This window comes from Lissotriton vulgaris, chromosome 4_1 (genome assembly GCF_964263255.1).
Source record: "Lissotriton vulgaris chromosome 4_1, aLisVul1.2, whole genome shotgun sequence".
In the NCBI taxonomy this organism is placed as follows: Eukaryota; Metazoa; Chordata; class Amphibia; order Caudata; family Salamandridae; genus Lissotriton; species Lissotriton vulgaris.
Genome location: NC_141691.1, coordinates 120,763,348 through 120,781,656, shown reverse-complemented (window position 1 = coordinate 120,781,656; position 18,309 = coordinate 120,763,348). Strand labels below are relative to the sequence as shown.

The 18,309-nt window shown below is 44.1% G+C and overlaps 1 protein-coding gene across 1 annotated transcript in view; it reads right to left on the bottom strand.

The window, feature by feature from the left end:
- ZC4H2 (zinc finger C4H2-type containing) overlaps nt 1–18,309 on the bottom strand; it is an 81,400-nt gene that overhangs the window by 48,230 nt on the left and 14,861 nt on the right. The window contains exon 2 of the mRNA XM_086918373.1: nt 9,800–9,971. Coding sequence (XP_086774499.1) covers nt 9,800–9,971 — 172 coding nt within the window. The remainder of the gene's footprint in view (nt 1–9,799; nt 9,972–18,309) is intronic.

The window sequence follows — 18,309 nt, the reverse complement described above, 5'->3', positions numbered from 1 at the left end:
ATCAGAATGCGCCCCAACAGAATAGATCGCAGTCGCAATCGAATAGATCGCAGCCGCGTAATGATTCCTCCTTTCAAAGATCCTCGTTAGGGTACAATCAATGTGCTTATTGTAGACAAGAGGGACACATTAAATTCAATTGTCCTACTTTAAATGAACGTAATAGCGGTAATTCGTCTAAAGGAGGCCGTGGTGGTTCACAGCAGGCATCACGTGGTAGAGGTCGTGGTGCTCAGAACGATCGCTTTGACAACTCGTCAAATTCTAATAACTGTTTCGATCAACGTGGATCATCGCAAGGACGATCTGCGCAGTACAATGTAGACGATTATTACGTCGATCAGGGAACTGACGACAGTAATTACTAGGACAGCCAAAGACAAGGAGAGGGAGTGGTATCAGTTCCGGTTGATCAGAGAGGGCCTTACGTCGCAGTTGCTACATCGGGCGTCGTTGAGCCTTTTCTGTTGGACACTGGTGCAGCGAAAAGTTCTATCATGCATTCGAAACTCCCTGGCGCACCTTTGTCTGGCTTAACAAATGTTTCCGTTGGATTCTCTGGCGCCCCCGTTAGCAATCCTGTTTCACGCCCTTTGCCCCTTCAAATTGGGCCACGTGAGCTAGAAGCTCCGTTGATTTTAACCACGGGTTGTGGCGAAAATCTTTTGGGCCTGGATTTGCTTAAACGTTTGTATGCAACTTTGTACTGTTCTCCTGCGGGTGTAAAGCTTACGTTAGGAGAGAGGGTGGTCTCTCCCATGTATTTGTCTCTCGATAAGCTTCCACCGGAATTGAGTTCTCTTCCTGCGTCTTTGTGGGCGACGGGTCCAAATGATGTGGGCCTACTTGATATCTCCCCCTATGTTGTTCAGTTGAAATCGAATGTGCGATTGCCACGTATTCCCCAGTATCGTATCTCCCTTGATGGTGAACGAGCTTTGTTAGCGATCATTTATGATCTGATCGAGAAAGATGTTATTGAAGAGACTCGGGGAAACGTGTGCAATAGCCCTGTACTGCCCATTCTTAAACGTACAGATCCTACAAAACCGCCTGTTTATCGCTTTGTTATCGATTTACGGGAGGTAAATAAAATTGTGGTTCCTCAATTTCCTGTTGTGCCTGACATCACGGCGCTACTGACTCTGATTCCAGCTTCTGCATCATGGTTTTCGGTGATTGATTTGAAAAATGCGTTTTTTAGCATCCCGATTGCCGAAGAGAGTAGGGACCTTTTCGGTTTCTCTCTCGGTGGACGTAGCTTCCGGTTCAAACGCGCTCCTCAGGGCTACTGTGAGAGTCCATCGATTTACAGTCAAGCCTTGAAGGGTCAACTGGATGCGTTTCGGTTGCCGGTTGGTGCGGCTTTAATCCAATACGTCGACGACTTATTGGTGGCTGCCGATACTCAGGACATTTGCAAAATTGCTACAGTGTCGTTGCTGCAACATCTCTGTGAGTTAAATCACAAGGTGTCACCTTCTAAACTCCAATATTGTTGTCAAGAAGTAACCTATCTAGGTCACTTATTGTCAAAGGAGGGAAGGAGATTGACCCCAGAGAGAATTGCAGCGATTGCGCGAATGGCTGTGCCAAAAACCCAAAGAGATGTGCGTGCCTTTCTAGGTATCACGTCGTACTGCAGGCAATGGATTCCTAATTTTTCATTGCTAGCGAAACCATTGGTGGCTCTTACGTGCAAGGATGTTTCAACTCCTTTACCATGGACGGATGAATGTCAGAAAAGTTTTTCTGAACTGCGTGATTCATTGTGTTCGGCTCCTGTGTTAGGTACCCCTGACTACGGTAAGCCGTTCACGTTATATGTTCACGAGAGGGACGGTTGTGCTTTGAGTGTTCTGACGCAACCTTTTGGTGGTAAGCAACGTCCATGTGCATATTTTTCCTCGACCTTAGACCCAGTAGCTAGAGCATTGCCGAGTTGTTTGAGAGCAACTGCGGCAGCTGCGGTCTCCATCCGACAATCAGCAGGATTGGTCATGGATAATATGCTTACGGTGATGGTTCCGCATGCAGTCGATACTCTTTTGAATCGAACGAAAACTCAGCACTTGACGAGTGCGAGGTTATCTGGGTACGAATTGACGCTCTTGGCAAGCCATATTCAGATAAAACGTTGTAATGTCCTAAATCCGGCAACTTTGTTACCGATTAGTGCAGAGTCAGATGAAGTAGCAGAACATGACTGCTACTTGAGGACTGAAGAAGAAACGAAAGGTCGAGTGGACCTTAAAAACACCCCATTGGAAGATCCGGATGGCACTCTGTATGTGGATGGGTCATGTTTTAAGTTGCCGAATGGCGATGTGACTACCGCTTATGCTGTTGTAACACTGAACACTGTTGTTGAAACTGCAAGATTGAATCAGAATTCTGCCCAAGCTGCAGAGCTGATCGCTCTCACTAGAGCATGTGTGTTAGCAAAAGGGAAACGTGTGAATGTGTTTACCGACAGTCAATACGCGTTTGGTGTAGCGCATAGTTTTGGACGATTGTGGCGAGAGCGTGGTTTTTTGACGTCGCACGGTACGAAGATACAGCATGGCCAGCTTGTGAATGATCTTTTGGATGCATTGACTTTGCCTACACAAGTTGCGATTGTTAAGTGTAGTGCGCATCGTAAAGTGACGGATGATGTTGGTCGTGGTAATGCGTTTGCAGATGAGATTGCTAAGGAGACTGCCCGGAACCTTAGCACTCGAATGTATGTGACGAGTTCGGTTAGGTGGCCTACAGAATCAAGTATGTGTGAAGATACTGTTGAGAGCGTGAAAGCAATTCAGAATGAGGCCACCGAGACTGAAAAGATGAAGTGGAAAGAAAGTACGGGAAAGTTGGATGCGAGTGGTTGTTGGATTGATTTGTCGGATCAGAAAAGATGGATGTTGCCTGATGCGTATGTGCTGGCTGTTGTGACAATGGCACATGGGTTAGCACATATTAGCGCGAAAGGTATTTGTAAGTTGTTGTCGCCTGTGTGGAAGAATGATGGAATTACAAAATGTGCTGAACGTCTGGTGAAGAATTGTATGGTGTGTATAATGTACAATCCTGGCAAAGGAACCCCAACTCCCCCTGGCAGTTTTGCTCCTCCTTCGTATCCCTTTGAGGTGATTCAATTGGACTTCATCCATATGGAGCGATGCAATAACCTGAAATACGTTTTAGTCGTGGTTTGCGCATTCTCTCGATGGATCGAGGCCTATCCCCTCAAAGACAATACTGCTTTGTCTACTGCGAAAATCCTACTGAAGGAATATTTTCCTCGGTATGGAATGCCTAGAGTCGTGTGGTCAGATAACGGAAGTGAGTTTGTTGGAAGTGTGATGAAGAGTGTGTGTAAGGGCCTTGGAATAAACCAAAAATTCCACAGCGCCAATCATCCCCAGTCAGCTGGATTAGTTGAGGGGTACAATGGTACCCTTAAACTAAAGTTAGCAAAGATTCAGGCTACGACTGGTCTTTCGTGGCCTGACGCTTTACCCTTAGCATTACTGTCAACTAGGGCGACTGTACACTCCCGAGTAGGGCTTAGTCCCTATGAGATAGTGTTCGGCCGTCCTGCGAATGTGTGGGGGGTTCCTAGGCCAGGAATATTCTCTGATCTTGAGTATCCAATGTTGATTGACTATTTACATGACTTGACTGCTAAACTGAGGTTAATTCACCAACAGGTTTACGACGCATTGCCGACGCAGACGGAGGGTCCAGGCCACCAGCTCCAGCCCGGAGACTGGGTGGTAACACGCAACTTTTCACGCAAGAATAATCTGGACCCAAGGTTTACCGGACCTTACCAGGTGCTCCTGGCCACGAGGACTGCCGTTCGTCTTGAGGGGCGCAAGAATTGGGTGCACGCTACGCACACCAAGCGAGTCCCTATCCCTTTGCCGGCAGACCCGTGGGTAAGGAAAGGCATTGCGTCAACAGAAACAGAAACATTGCCGGCGTTTGTGCCTTTCAGTGACGCACAGCCTGTTGGAGAATCCTCAGCGCAGCAGAAAGCCACTGTTGAAACATTGTCAGCGAAAGACTCAAGACCAGAACAATCAACTGATCAGCAGGACGCTGTCTCTTCAACGGATCCTTTGTTCGACGAGCAGACACGTCCCGGGAAACACAGATATTCTCTGCGATCTCGCACTAAGGACAAATAAATTTTTTTCTTGCTTTGCTGAAATTGACAACTGCAATATCCTCGTTTCCCGTGATCAGTTTTGAACATTCGTATTACTGTGATTTGTGTACATATATATATATATATTGAGTTTCCTTCCTTGTATCTTTTTACTTCCACAGCCTGAGAGACATTGTGCTTGTACATACATATTGTGTATTGGAGGCCGTAGGGCCGCGCGCGTACTTCCTTCTGGACAGTAGGTCTTGACGCTAGGTTAAAGGCCGTCGGTTCCTAGGAACTCCTGGGGATTGACTATTGCTGCACAGAACGAAGTGCGTCAAGAAACGTTGCGGACGGTCATAGGGAATGGCATTCTCGAAGCTGAATGATTTGGAAGGGGCTCAAGTCTATAGATTCAAGCTGCAGCAACTCAGTCGTACCAAATGTTTTATATTCCAACTGTTTGTATTGTTTTTGACTGCTTCTGCATTATTGGCGGGTGGGGTGTATTATACGATGTCTTACTTCTTACCTGCTACACCTACTCCTACTTCTTACCCTAATCTTACCTCTACTGCTTCTCCCCATTCCTTTCACATGTTACCGGAACACGAGCAGGCTAGACGTGTAGAATTCCGCAACAATTCCTTTATTCAGCTCCTCCATCAGCATCAGTTAGTGGTTAACACTACTAATTGTTGGGTGTGTGGGTTGATGCCACATACTACGGATAAGGGAATTCCATATCTGGTGTTACCGTATAGTTCCCAAGGGTCAGCTCGAGCATTTCAAACAATGTTTCGAAGCGCACTGGGTTTCCACCCCATTCGAGAACCACGTTCCCCCTACTCTGGCCCTACCTCGTATCAGAAGCCTTTATCGATAGCCATAGAGGACTTAGATAGTGAGATCTATGATCCTTCGCTTATCCCTGAAGAAGAGGTACAAGCCTATAAGGTCCTAAGTAGAGGTGAATATAGTGTGTTCACTAGTGAAAAGCAGCTTAAAAGCTCGCCTCCAATATGGGTCGTACCCCACACTGGTAATTTTTGTCTCATGGGTCGTGGCCGAAGATCGCAAGCCCGACTTGGAGCAAGTGCTTGCACTGAAAATTACATTCTGCCGATGTTCTCGTCCCCTGTGTTTCTGGCTGCCAAGGGTACATACTTTATCTGTTATGATCGTGCATACACATGGCTGCCCGCTGACTTCATGGGCTCATGTTTTATTGCAAATCTGTTGCCTCCGACGTTCACTGTAGATGCCGATTATCATAAGACTAGAGTTGTGCGAGGCGTAATTAGCGAAGAGGATACTGCCGGTCAAGAGGCAGGAGACTTTTTCAAGGGTTTCCTCCCGTTTTGGGGACCTATGGTTAATAGTAGGAACCTGAGACAGTTGACTCGAGTGGTAGAATCGACAGCTAATATTACTGCCAGTGCCCTTGGTAATATCACCACAGAACTTCAAGCGGAGAGACTTATGACGTTACAAAACCGTATGGTTTTAGATGTCATCTTAGCAGATCGTGGTGGGGTATGTAAGGTGATCCATTCGAGCTGCTGCATTTTCATTCCAGATAATGCTCCTACCGTCTATCAAGCCATCTCGAGGTTGCACAAGATCTCCGAATCCATACACGTGGATGTAGGGGATTGGACGCTACTTGGATGGTTTTGGGGCCTGATGTCGACCTGGGGTTGGAAAATTCTGATGATCATCGGAGTTGTGGTAGTGTTCCTGTTCACGTGTTGCCTTTGTGTGCAGTGTGGTCCTGCCTTATGTGGCCTCTGTGCTACAACGTGTATGAGACAACCATCTGTTACCAAGGGGACTCGATTGGACAGAGCTATGCTACAGCAACATCTCGATGGTCTGATGAATATCGAATATGATTCCGACTAGTGCTTGCCTACATGAGGGCAAAAGGAGCGTCTGAGGTTCCGTGACAATTGTAAGTGGTGTTTTCGACTCGCACGAATATGGTCGAGTCTGGTATCTATGAACCGCAAATGACGAGTTTAGTAAGTGTGCGCAGTTTCGCTGTGCTAACTTAAACCGTTCGTTTGTTATGTGGGTTTTTCATCTGTACCCACGGGTTCCATCTTAAGATACGGCATCCATTTTGTCTCTTGCCCTCAAGTAGCCAGCGAACGGACGCTGTCCGCTTCGCGACCCTGGGACTCCCAAGATATTTGCGGAAGACACATGTTCTTTGTAAGTGTCTTTATGACGAGGGGGATGCCACTGTAAGGCAGATGGCGCCGCTTGAGGCTCATCTTGCCGCACGGGCTTATTGTCTCAGCCGTGCATCTCATTAGGCACGTCCCTTTGATGCCTGTATCTCGTGTTTCCCGATACCTCCCCTTTTACACCCTTTCCGATCTCCCCACTGTCTCCGTCTTCCTCTGCACCTGTCTTCGTTCCTATTTTCGATCTGTTTTACTGCTGATTGGAATTTGCTAATGGTGGGAAGATGGGTTTTTACAGTTGGGAACCGCCAAATGTTTCCGCACTTATGTTCCGGACCTTGTGTGTTTCAAAGTGACCAAAGCGACCCCTCTGGGGGATAATTGTGGGAACCGGGTTGTAAACCTTTGTGTATCATGTTATCCTATGGGTAAAAACTGTATAAAAGGAGCGATCCACAGAACCAATTTGAAGCAGTCTCCCCGAACTACACTCGATGTACTTCCTGTGATTTCTGTGTTCCCTGCAGCAAATAAACCTTGAATCTTTGACGTCGAAGGAAGTGTCCCGTGTCTCTGTGACTTGTACGCCGGAGCAGGTTACCCACGAAGGTTTCAGGTGTTGTGCCCTGGCACCGCTGGGTCTTAAAGAACCCAGTCCTTCAATTCCTGCAAAAAGAGGGAATACGTTTGTTTGTTTATATGTTAGAGAAATGGAGCACACCATTATTTACAGGCGAGCTGTAAAGAAAAAAGGGTCTGTGCAAATGAACCAATCTCTCAAACACTCTGTGGCCAAGTAACAACTTTAGAGGAGGATGTGCATCAATGGAAATATTCAATATGCGTAGATTTCTATGCATATTTTGGGGTATTTTTGGGGAATAACGAGAATCTAAGATGCCGAAATTTCTGAATTTTTACTAAGCCTTTGTGAATTGGGTCCCACGATTCTGTATGCAGTTTATGGCGGCGCACAACTGGTGCCAATGATGGCTACAGGAATGATGGCTTAGGTCTATGGGTTGCATCGAAATAATCGAATGACTGCTGAGGGTAAAATTAAGAAGTCCCTTCTACTTTGAAAGGTCATAATGGGGCTTGGCCAAAGTAGAAGACGACATAGCCAAGCAGGTCTACAGTACTGGGGAAGTGAAGAAAGATTTGTGCTTCCCTGCAACCGCCGGTGCTCTCAGAAATAACAGGTGCTACCTTTAATCTAATGACAAGCACACCACGTAGCGACCTTGGAAGGATGGAAGGCCAAGTTGGCCTCACCAGGATTCAAACGTATTACCTGCTGAGCACAGCAGAGACCAGGAGGAGTGCATTAACTCGCAATGCTGAATTTGTTGCAGAAGGCACTTAACCATATTTTGTTTTTTGTCCTGTGAGTTGAAATGGCCCTTATAAATTAGAGTTCACCTTAGATAGGTTAATAGAAAGGAGAACACTTTTCAAAGGAAGAAGGGGAACGAGGAGAGGAACGATGGGTGCAAGGGGTGAGGGTTAATTCGAAATTGTAATTTTGAAGGAGGGGAGATGAAGAAGAAAAGGGGAGTGGTAGGAATGAGAACTTGGCAAAACAAGGAGGAAAAGACAAAGAGGTGAGGGATAAGCATGTCCGGGATAAAGTTGATATATGTAGAAAGCAAGCTTGTTGCTGAAATTAATTCAGAAAACAATTCAACAGGGAGGTTTTTAGTCTTTTTGGGTAGGTTAGCCAGCCGTCTTGGCAACATTTCTCCAGGAAGAAAGTTCCAGAAGGTTGGAGCTGCTCTGAAGAGGGATTGTGAGTAGGCAGATTGGGTTTTCAGATATCTGGATTCAAGTCCAAGGAGGTCTCTGTTCCCTCCAGAGAGTTGTCGGTGAAGCTTAAATACGTTTGGTGAGGAGAGTGACCAACTTTGAATATATATATATATATAAATATATATATATATGTATATACATATATATATATATATATATATATATATATATATATATATACATATACATATATATATATATATACATATATATATACATATATATCTATATATATATATATATATATATATATATATATACATATACATATATATATATACATATACATATACATATACATCTATATATATATATATATATATATATATATATATATATATATATTCGAGACGATTCCCACCACTTCCAAGCAAACGCCAGGCGAAGAAGGAAACTCAGGCCTCAGCAGCAAATGTTTCAGGCAAGAAGTATTTTATTTGTCACCTCTCACGACGACGCGTTTCGGGCTATGCAGCCCTTGATCACATATATATATAGTTTTATGAGTAAAACTGCATGTCAGTAGGAAGGTTTATGTTACCCCATCATGCTTTAGTAATATATTTATTAAAAGCAAGAGTTTTTAAACATGAACTGGGAAACATTCATGCCCTCTCCCTGATGACAATGTTCTTAGAGAAATAAGAAGCAAGACAGGGGTCCTGTGTACCCTATATGTGAGCTACATTGTTATTATACGTGGAGCAAAAGTTTAGTCAATGAAATCAAACAAAAGAGTGTTTTGTACAGCAGATGTGCTAAATTCACCCATTTGAATGTGCTCTTGTTTTTGATAATGAAGAAAAAGGCGACTTGATGACATAAAATATTTGCCTAGGATCACACAATTTGAGACATGTTTATGGGTCAAGCGCATTACAGTTAGGTCAAGTAGATTATGCCACTAAACCTGCAGGTCTGGCAACATTTTCTAATTTTTCGAGGCCTGCTTATTAAACCACTCATCTATTCTCTCTTTATCCGCTAGAACTTTACCCCTCCAAGCTTCGTTTCCTTTCACTCTATCGTCCGATTACCTTCTGTGCCACAAAACTGTCACAGAGAGCTATCCCTCCTCCTTCTGCACAAATCATGATCATTTTCTTTGATCCCTCCTTCCTTGACTTGTCACAGGGAAGTATTCCACACTGGCTTCCTTCCCCATCCCATCAAAAACTGTTCCAAAATAGGGTATGTTCAGCAGATCAGCAAATACAAAATGATCTGACTAGGTACAATTCAGTCAAATAACCATCCTTTTACACTGAACATTCTACTTTATTGGTGATCACAAACTATGAGATCATTCAATGGGGACCATATGTAAAGACTGTGCTATGCCATCTGTTGTCCACACAAGGAATTACAATCAGAATATATTTGCACACAGTTACAAAATACTATGGGCCTTTTTATGAATTTGGCAGGCAAGATACTGTGTCACAAATGTGGTGAATATCCTGCCCGGTCGGATTACAAGTGTGTTATAACCTATAGCACTTGTAATATGGTGGACAGGATATCTACTACATTTGAGATGGTGTACCCCGAGTGCCAAAATATACATAAGGCCCTAAAGCTGTTGCAAATCCAAGATTGTGTACAAATTAATCTGGGCCCACCAAAGCACAATGGGCAAACTGAAAATACCACGTACCACATTGATGTCAGCGTGTATCAGCCGGAGTTCCTCCACGTGTGCCATCTTCTCCTGCAGCAGTAGGTCCATCTCCTGCTTGTACTCTTTCAGGTGCCGCTCCTCAGACTCCAGCGACTCAAACTCACACTTGAGCCGTGTCTTGATCTTCTCCATCTGTAGAGTCTTATTCCTATGACGATAAGCCAAGAGTGACGGATGAGACATGAGCCGAAACACCAATGAAAGACAGACACATGCTTTCCAGAAATCCAGGACACCAACAATTCAGAATCTTTAGAATTTAAAAGAAAGAATTTAAACATGCAAATTAAACTTTTTTAAGTCTTAGATTAGGGCAACAGTCAATCAACCGTGTTGTCCACCTCCACTCCTGAGAATGTGCATCAATGTAATTTATCACAAGACCGGAAGACGGAAAGGATGTGTCCTTATGCCTTGGTTGAGATGCTGTTATGAAAAATGACTAAATCATGTGCAGCACTGTGCAGACAACGCATTATAAAACTTCTACATTCAAATTATTATCAGCATCTGGGGAGTGACTGTCCTCTCTGCTAATACTGTTGCAGCCAAAAAATACATCATAACCTAGATACCTTTTCCTGATCCCCCAAAAACTGCGGAAAACCCTTTAAATTCCATATCGTTCATCTAAAATAATATGAGTTTCCAAAGTGTTTTACAGGCCAGATCCAGTGTAAAAATCTGCATAGTCAGCAAAAACAATACCAGTGCCATACTTGCAATCCACACTTGGTATTGGATGGAATTTGTGCTGCAATAACAGCAACTATGTTGTCAGCTGAAAAGTAGTATTCCAATTTTTTTTAAAGAATATTTTTTTTAATGGATTGACTTCCCCATATATTTATCCTGAATGCCCATTTACGGATTTCAATTGGCTGTCGATAGATGCATTTTACCCGCCTATTTCTTTTGTTGAGCCAATCGTATCTGAAGAAGAAAAGACAGACACTCAAAGGTAGCATATTAGATGTGCGAACTATACACTGTACAATCCATGTGTAAGCATGTATGCCCGTGTCCTCCTTTGGGATATCACGTTTTTTTGCTACATATGCGTAAAGTAACTATACTGTATCCCACCTGCTTGGTACACACGTAAGTGACTTAAACCTATTCGCATAACGCTGTGCGCGTCGAGTGTACAATGCCTGCATAGCCTACTTGTGGCCTTCTGAAAAGAGTACATTTCCCCAAAAACAGATGTTTTACTATACAAACAATATGTTGACAATGAATGGCTTTGCTTCTTTCTTCAGCTCCCATAAAAACAGACTAATTAGTCTACTTTACCGCACTTTCTACACTTGCTCAATTTAAATGTAAATTGGAGAACCGGATAAGTGAGGGACGTGAATATTTTGGGGTTCGTGAACACTCAAGAAGTTGCTTCACTTCCAAGATAAGGGGCCCATATCAAATCCCGATGGATCGAACATAAATAACCCCAATGCTTGTGAGAATTGTTCCCATACAATCACACATTCCGTCTTCTTTAATCACACGTAATTTATTCTATTTATTTAATTATTGAGCGATCAAGCACAGCTCGCTTTACAATGGTTTGGCTGCAAAATGGAACAAAGATGCGCAGAACAAGTACATATGTCATAAAAGGCAAGAATACTATGATGCGGAAGATGCACAGCAATATGTTTGTTCTATGATAGATAGAAGGATAATCTGTGTTGTAAATCTGTTTTTGGTGGTGCACAACCCGGAGACGTCGAGGGTCCAACGGCGTCGGTTTGAATAATTGAAGTAGTGAGACTAGAGAAACTCTAGTTGCATCCCGTGGTTGGCACACTGGTGTTTGTGTTTCCTTCAAGCAAGAAAACAACTTCCATTCAGTATTGTATTGTTGATCATTTTATTGTTTACTAAGTTCCAATTTTAGTGTTCGATAACTCAGTTCAAAAATTTGGTTCAACTTTCATTCCAAATCATGATTATTATTCTACAGTTCAGGCACTGTCATTTAAATGTGTCCAATGCATTTCGGGCATTGATGGCATGCAATTGACAATTGACACGTCAGGGAATTGACACTAAAAATAAATAATAATGGCGAAAGTTAAAAAAAGTTGTGCATGTATCAAAAAAGTGCAGACAAATGGCGTTACTTCAATTATAAAAGGCAAGAAAACAGATACTGTTATGGACATTGACACACAACATAATTTCAATTTCTAGCACATCAGGTAAGAACTGAGGCTTCGGTATCACACAAAAGATAACAAAATGTACTAGAGGTTGGTGATAATGAGAGTGAGTAGGTATTACCTGATCTTATGTGCAGTGCTTAATTTGTGCTAGTGGTGGGCACCAGCACTCATATTTAGGGACCGGGACTTATTTTTCATCATCAGGCTTTGATGCAGAGCAAGAGAGAAAGAAAGGGGAGACAGACTAAGGGAAATACAATAGAAAAGAAGGGTAAGGAAGGAAGCTGGGATAGAGAGGCACGTGCGAGAATGACATAAACAGATAGGAAGTATAGCGTGGTGTGGTGGGAGAAAGAGGCGTGAGGTGCATCAGGAATTGGCAGCCTTGGTATCCAGTAGTAGACTTCTTTTATTTGTTTTCAAACTACACCTATGCGCAGCCTGTAAGAGAAGTCAGCACGTGAGGCAACAATCAGATAAATGCAGGGAGACCAAGTCTGTGCTTAGAGGCTCAAATGAGTGTCTCAGGTGTGGCGGGTGAGCACCAAGAAAGTGCTGACCCTGTTGAATAGACAGGTCGAAGGGGTCTTTTTGATATGTAAAGGAAGAGATTTTCAGATCTTGGGTGTCTAACAAGAAAAAAGTTTCAAATCTGAAAATCTCTTTGAACCCGAGTGTTCGGCTGCTTTAAGTTTCGTTTTTGTTGGATGCTTGTCGTTCTGGAGTAAGATAAGTAGGTTTGTTGAGATAAATTGCTTTGTATGCAATGCACACAGTTTTATAGGTCAACTGGGGTGTAAGGAGAAGCCATCCTATATAAGCAAAGTCTAGCGTGACGTACTCAATTCATTTTGAGTTAGAGACCCTCCATACAACCATATGAAGAACCTCTTTGCTTGGTACAAGTCGTGATTTGGGTCGCTCTGTCCATGTTCATTTCCATAGTCCATGCATGATAAGATTAGGTTTAGGGAGGAAGGGCTTATGGTTTCGGAGTAATTGTGGTTGGCATCGGACACCTATTACCAGCTCCGATATGACGGTCAATGTGGAATAACTTGTTAAGCTTGAAACCCCTGGAGTTTGCAGAAATTCTTTTTTGAGGTTGAAAAACATATGTCTTGAGTTTGGTTGGTTCAGTTTGTTGGCAACTTCTGTCTTCGAGTTGAAGCAGGAGTAATTCCGTCTTCTGTTGGTTTAGTCTTGGCTTCATATTTGTTATCCATGCTTGTTTTTCATTGGCAGGGCTGGGAGTGGTGGTGGTGGTGGAAAGAGAATCAAAGCAGTTTGTGCATTCAAATCTCAGATGGAAGTTCCATGTTTCATGCGAACAACACCCGCCGGCTTGGCTTACAAAGGAAAACGGTGAGGATTGGGCAACGTCAGTCTGTACAGGGGAAAGAAGGAGTTGGCAATTTCTATGCATTATGATTTACTACATTAATATCATCTTAACCATTCAAGCACCATACCCCTAATACCAATTATTTAGTGCATAGTTTTGAGAAGTACAATACGATTTATGATGTCAAATGCTGTCAACAGGTCCTAAACAACCAGGAAGCAAGCATTACCATTGACGAAGATATGTAGGGTATCATCAACAAATTTGAGGAGGGAGGTTTAGGTGCTGTCCAGAATGAAAACCAGTTTTGAAGTCACCTAAGAGATGGGTTTTGCACGTGTGCTCAACTTTCAGTTGTACATCTTTTGAGGACTTTTGTGAAGAAAGGGAGACCAGTGATTGGCCTGTTCTTAACCAGAACCTCCTGGACTGTGCATATGTGATGGATCTTAAGAGAATAATGGAAAGATCCTAGATTTGGGCAGGAATTAATTGTTTTTAGCCATAAGAGAGAAAAAGCATCTGCATCACGGGTACTCATAGTACGGCCCGCGGGCCGCCTGCGGCCCGGCAAGCCTTCCTTGGTGGCCCGCGGACCTTGCAGACATCGTACCTGTGTTATAAAAAAAAAATTAAAGAGTGTTCCCAAACACTGCCGGGAAGGGAGACAGATGGTGACAGACAGAGGGAGACAGAGGGAGGGAGACAGAGGGAAACAGAGGGAGGGATAGAGTGAGGGAGACAGAGCGAGTGAGGGAGACAGAGGGAGTGAGGCAGGCGGTGGGAGACAGAGGGAGAGGGAGACAGAGGGAGACAGAGAAAGGGAAACAGAAGGAGAGAAACAGAGGGAGGAAGAGGGACGGAGGGAGAGGGACGGAGGGAGGGAGACAGACAGGGAGGTAGGAGGATGACAGAGGGAGGAAGGGAGGCAGAAAGATGGAGACAGAGGGAGGGAGAGGAAGAGAGAAGGAGGGAGGGAGAGGGTGACAGAGGGAGGGAGGGAGAGTGTGACAGAGGGAGTGAGAGAGAGGGTGGCAGAGGGAGTGAAAGGGAGGGAGACCGAGAGAGAGAGGGAGACAGAGGGAGACAGAGAGAGGGAGACAGAGAGAGGGAGACAGAATAAGACAGAGAGAGGGAGTCAGGGGGAGACAGAGGAAGGGAGACGGAGTGGGTGGCAGAGGGAGGGAGACAGAGGGACGGAGACAGGGGGAGGGAGACAGGGGGAGGGAGACAGGGGGAGGGAGACAGGGAAAGAGGGAGACAGGGAAAGAGGGAGAGGGAGGGAGAGGGGGAGATAGAGGGACAAAGAGAGAGAGAGAGAGAGGGAGAGAGATAGGTGTGTATGCCGGGTCTGGTGGCTCAGTGGACGAAGGCGTACGCTGCAGGGACCTGTGTTCAACCTCATGGCCACAGTTTTTTTGTTGCTCCTCCCCCAATGACCCTGCCCCCACCATTACAGCCCTCGCCACAAACCACACTGTAAATGTATCCCAGAGAGAAAGTTTGTGAGTACCCATGTTCTACATGATCTTTGGTCTAAGATGGAGGCACAGGGCCTGATGCAAAATTAGATGGTTTGGTGTTCAAGAAGACTAATCTTAGTGTATTTGTGGTGATGAGAGTGAAAGCCGTCCATGAGATTGAGGGTTTTTTCTTGAGCGCTTTAATTTCTCTGTGTCGGACAGTATAATTAATTACCTATGTCAGATCTGCTATTGCTTAGTAGTAGGAAGGGTTAGTGTTGAAACCTTGTGATCGCTTCATGGCCTAATGTAGAGGCTTTCTGTCAAAGAGTTTATGGTCTCTGGATTATACCAGTTTGATTTCTGGCCTCAGATGAAGCAACTGTACTGCTGCTCTGCCGCAGCCAGGATATGAAAGGGAATAAAATGTGGACTCATCAATCCAGAGTGACCATGCTCGAGATCTGTATGTAGTTCCCCTGGTGCAGACCAGTTCCGGTGAGCTCTTGGAATGAGAAGGAATCAGTATCAACTCTGAATTAAAGTCAAGCACTAAAAGGTTCTGCCTCCTGCTGCAGAAAAAACGACTGAACCACGGCCATCAAACTGGGATGCTTCCACCATCTGAGCAACACTGGCACGTATATGAATGCCTAATTACAGTAATCAACAGCTGAAAGTGGCTAACTTCTGCAAAGTGTCCGGCTTGCTGCTGCACACCATGTCCTGCAATTTTCACAGCTTTTGATCCCTTTGAGCTGCACATAAACGCGTTCGTTAAAATCTGCAATTTATGCAGCAGGTGATGGATTATGTGTTTAGTGCAGGAAATTTGTATTTATGTCCAAAGCACCGCCGCTGCCAACAGTGTTTTTCCAGTGGCTCTGCCTGTGCTCCACGGTCAAACTAGCATCTTTCCATTCTCCCGCATTTTCCAATTATGAGCGGGTTGGAAGGAAGGTACAATTTATCGCTGCAAATAAAATCAGACTTACACGGGTTTGGAATTTAACAGGTGTGATAAAGTATACCTATTCTGGGCTGCCGATGAATAACGTGCTGATTTTAATGTTTGCTGCACCAAAATCTGCAAGCCATGTTAAATCCTGTATGCTTTCCTCTTTTGAATTCCAGACGGTGTGCCTTGCCGAAATCTAACAATACGTGTGGTTTTTATCGCACCCTGTAATTACCAGGTGGAGTAAACGCAATTCAGCTTGCAGGTCCGAACCCAGCACAAACATGGATTTGAGCAGGGGTTGGAAACCCCGACCCACTAAGAATCAGAGAATAGTCCCTTACAGCCCCTAAAGCAGGAGATCTTTAAGGCGCAGATACAGCGAATAAATGTGGAATATGTTATTTGGAAAAAAATATCAATAAGCAGATTCTAATTCGTTGTAAACAAATATTAAAGCAGTTTAATGCTAGTCAGTTTTAAAAGCAGATTTATGGTATTAAAATGTGTGTGGACCTGCAGCGGGAGCCCTCTTTGGCTAAACTCAAGGAGTCCAATACATATACTACTATGGATTTCTCCTACTAATCTCCAAGACTGTGGATCTCAGCGAAAGAAAGTTCATGAGGAAGGAATCGAAGATTTCAACCTTTAATTACTCAAGAAGCACTCATGAGCTCATACAACTGGCTGGATCTGACTAGAGGTGCATGAAACACATAAAAGGACGAAACAGGTCCCTAGGGTCCTTGTGTTCTGTTTCAGGGTTGGACCTGACCTAGCAGTCGGGCTGGACTGTTCCCATTGGGGCAGGTTCAAGACAGATTTGCATATGGCTGGGTCCAAACCGAGGTGGCATAGTAGACGAAAAATGATGGACTGGGATGCGGTCCAAATGATTGATTGACAGTGGCCTGGATTAATGCATGCATTCCACCCGTTATCTTGTTGTTGTTGCAGGTGACAACCTGTGTATGTCGGGTATGCTTAGACATGGGTCCGGCGCTCACTGTGCACCTGGAATCAAGCTATACCTGGGTGATGAGCCCTAATCAGGGCAACACTGGCCCTAGGTTGCTTGCTTTCTTGTTCAGTGAGGACCTGGCCTGGCAGTCTGGGCTGGCCTGTTTTCATGCCAGCAGGCTCAAGACGGATGTGCTGGGTCCAAACTGAGGTGGCATAGTGGAGAAAAACAATGGACTGGGGTCGAGGCCCTGAGCGGGTGCCAGTGGGCTGACATTAATTCAGGCATTCCACCCTTCACCTTGTTGTTGTTGCAATGGATCCCGACTGGAGGCCCAGTGTGTGTCACAACACACCTTAACTGCAGTAGTGGTGAGGAAACCAGGGGTCAGATCCACGAATACATTTATAATGGCAGCAATCCTGCGATTTGCTAAATCACCAGATTACCGACCATTAAATGCCTCTTTAGTATATATTAACGCCATTCTGCTATTCCAGAGCTCTCGACTGTTGAACTGGGTAACCAGCTTTGAGTCTTGGCATCGGCTGAACTCCTGTTATTCTGGGCAAGTCACTTAATCTCCCCGTGCCAAAAAAACAAAACAAAAAATGGATGTGCCTTTGTGTAATGTAACTGGTGCCCATGAAAAGTACTGGAATACCTTTAAGTCCAGTTTGCACTATATAAAACTGCAAATAACTAAGTAAAAAAGTGCATAGCGAATCGCAAAAAAGGTTTTAGAATAGAAGTACCAAATAATTCTGAAGGGGCGTTTTTAGAACATCCCTTCCAAACTGCAATGGGTTGTGAACACAAATTCAGTCGCAAAGCATTGCTAGGCTACAGACTTCTGAAAGGAGGTGGTAACTGATTCACAAAGGGCAAGGATTCCGCAGGGACACCTACTTTGTGAATGTAAAAAAATAAGTTTGTTAGAGAGTAGATAGTGGTCCAGGGGACCACACCCACCTCTTGAACAAACGTTTTATTTAAATGCATGCCAGTTTCCTCGAAAACAAAAGAGCTGCATTTAAAAAATATGTTTATTGAAAACCAGCTTACCTGTCGCGTGTTGCTGCGATCTCAGAAGAAAGGAAATTTAAGGATACTTGTTATAATAACATTCAATTTAAATTGTGTCATTTTTATTGAAACTTATTCATTTTAATATGGAAAACATTTTAAAGTGTTTTAATTCTGTTGATTTATTCGAGTGCTTGTGGATACACAGTATTTTTTGTTTTTCCGTCTGGTGCGTACACGAATAAATCAAAAAGGTTTTCCGACCCGTGAGCTGGCCACATGTCCATGTGAGAAGCACGGATTCTCCAAATCTAGTCCACACACTTGCAGCGATTGTCCTTGTGCTTTGTTGATGGTCATTACAAAAGCGAGTCGCACCGTAAACTGTAAACGTTCAGTATTGGAAAGATTATGAGGACCCTGGGGGGCCAAGGGGGCCGATATTTAACAGTTTATTATTTTTTTGGCCCTTTTTCCTTCACGGAGTGTACTCAACAACTTTTAACACATTTTTCTTTTTTTTTTTTTTTGCCAGAAACCTTTGCGGGAGTGTACTCAACAA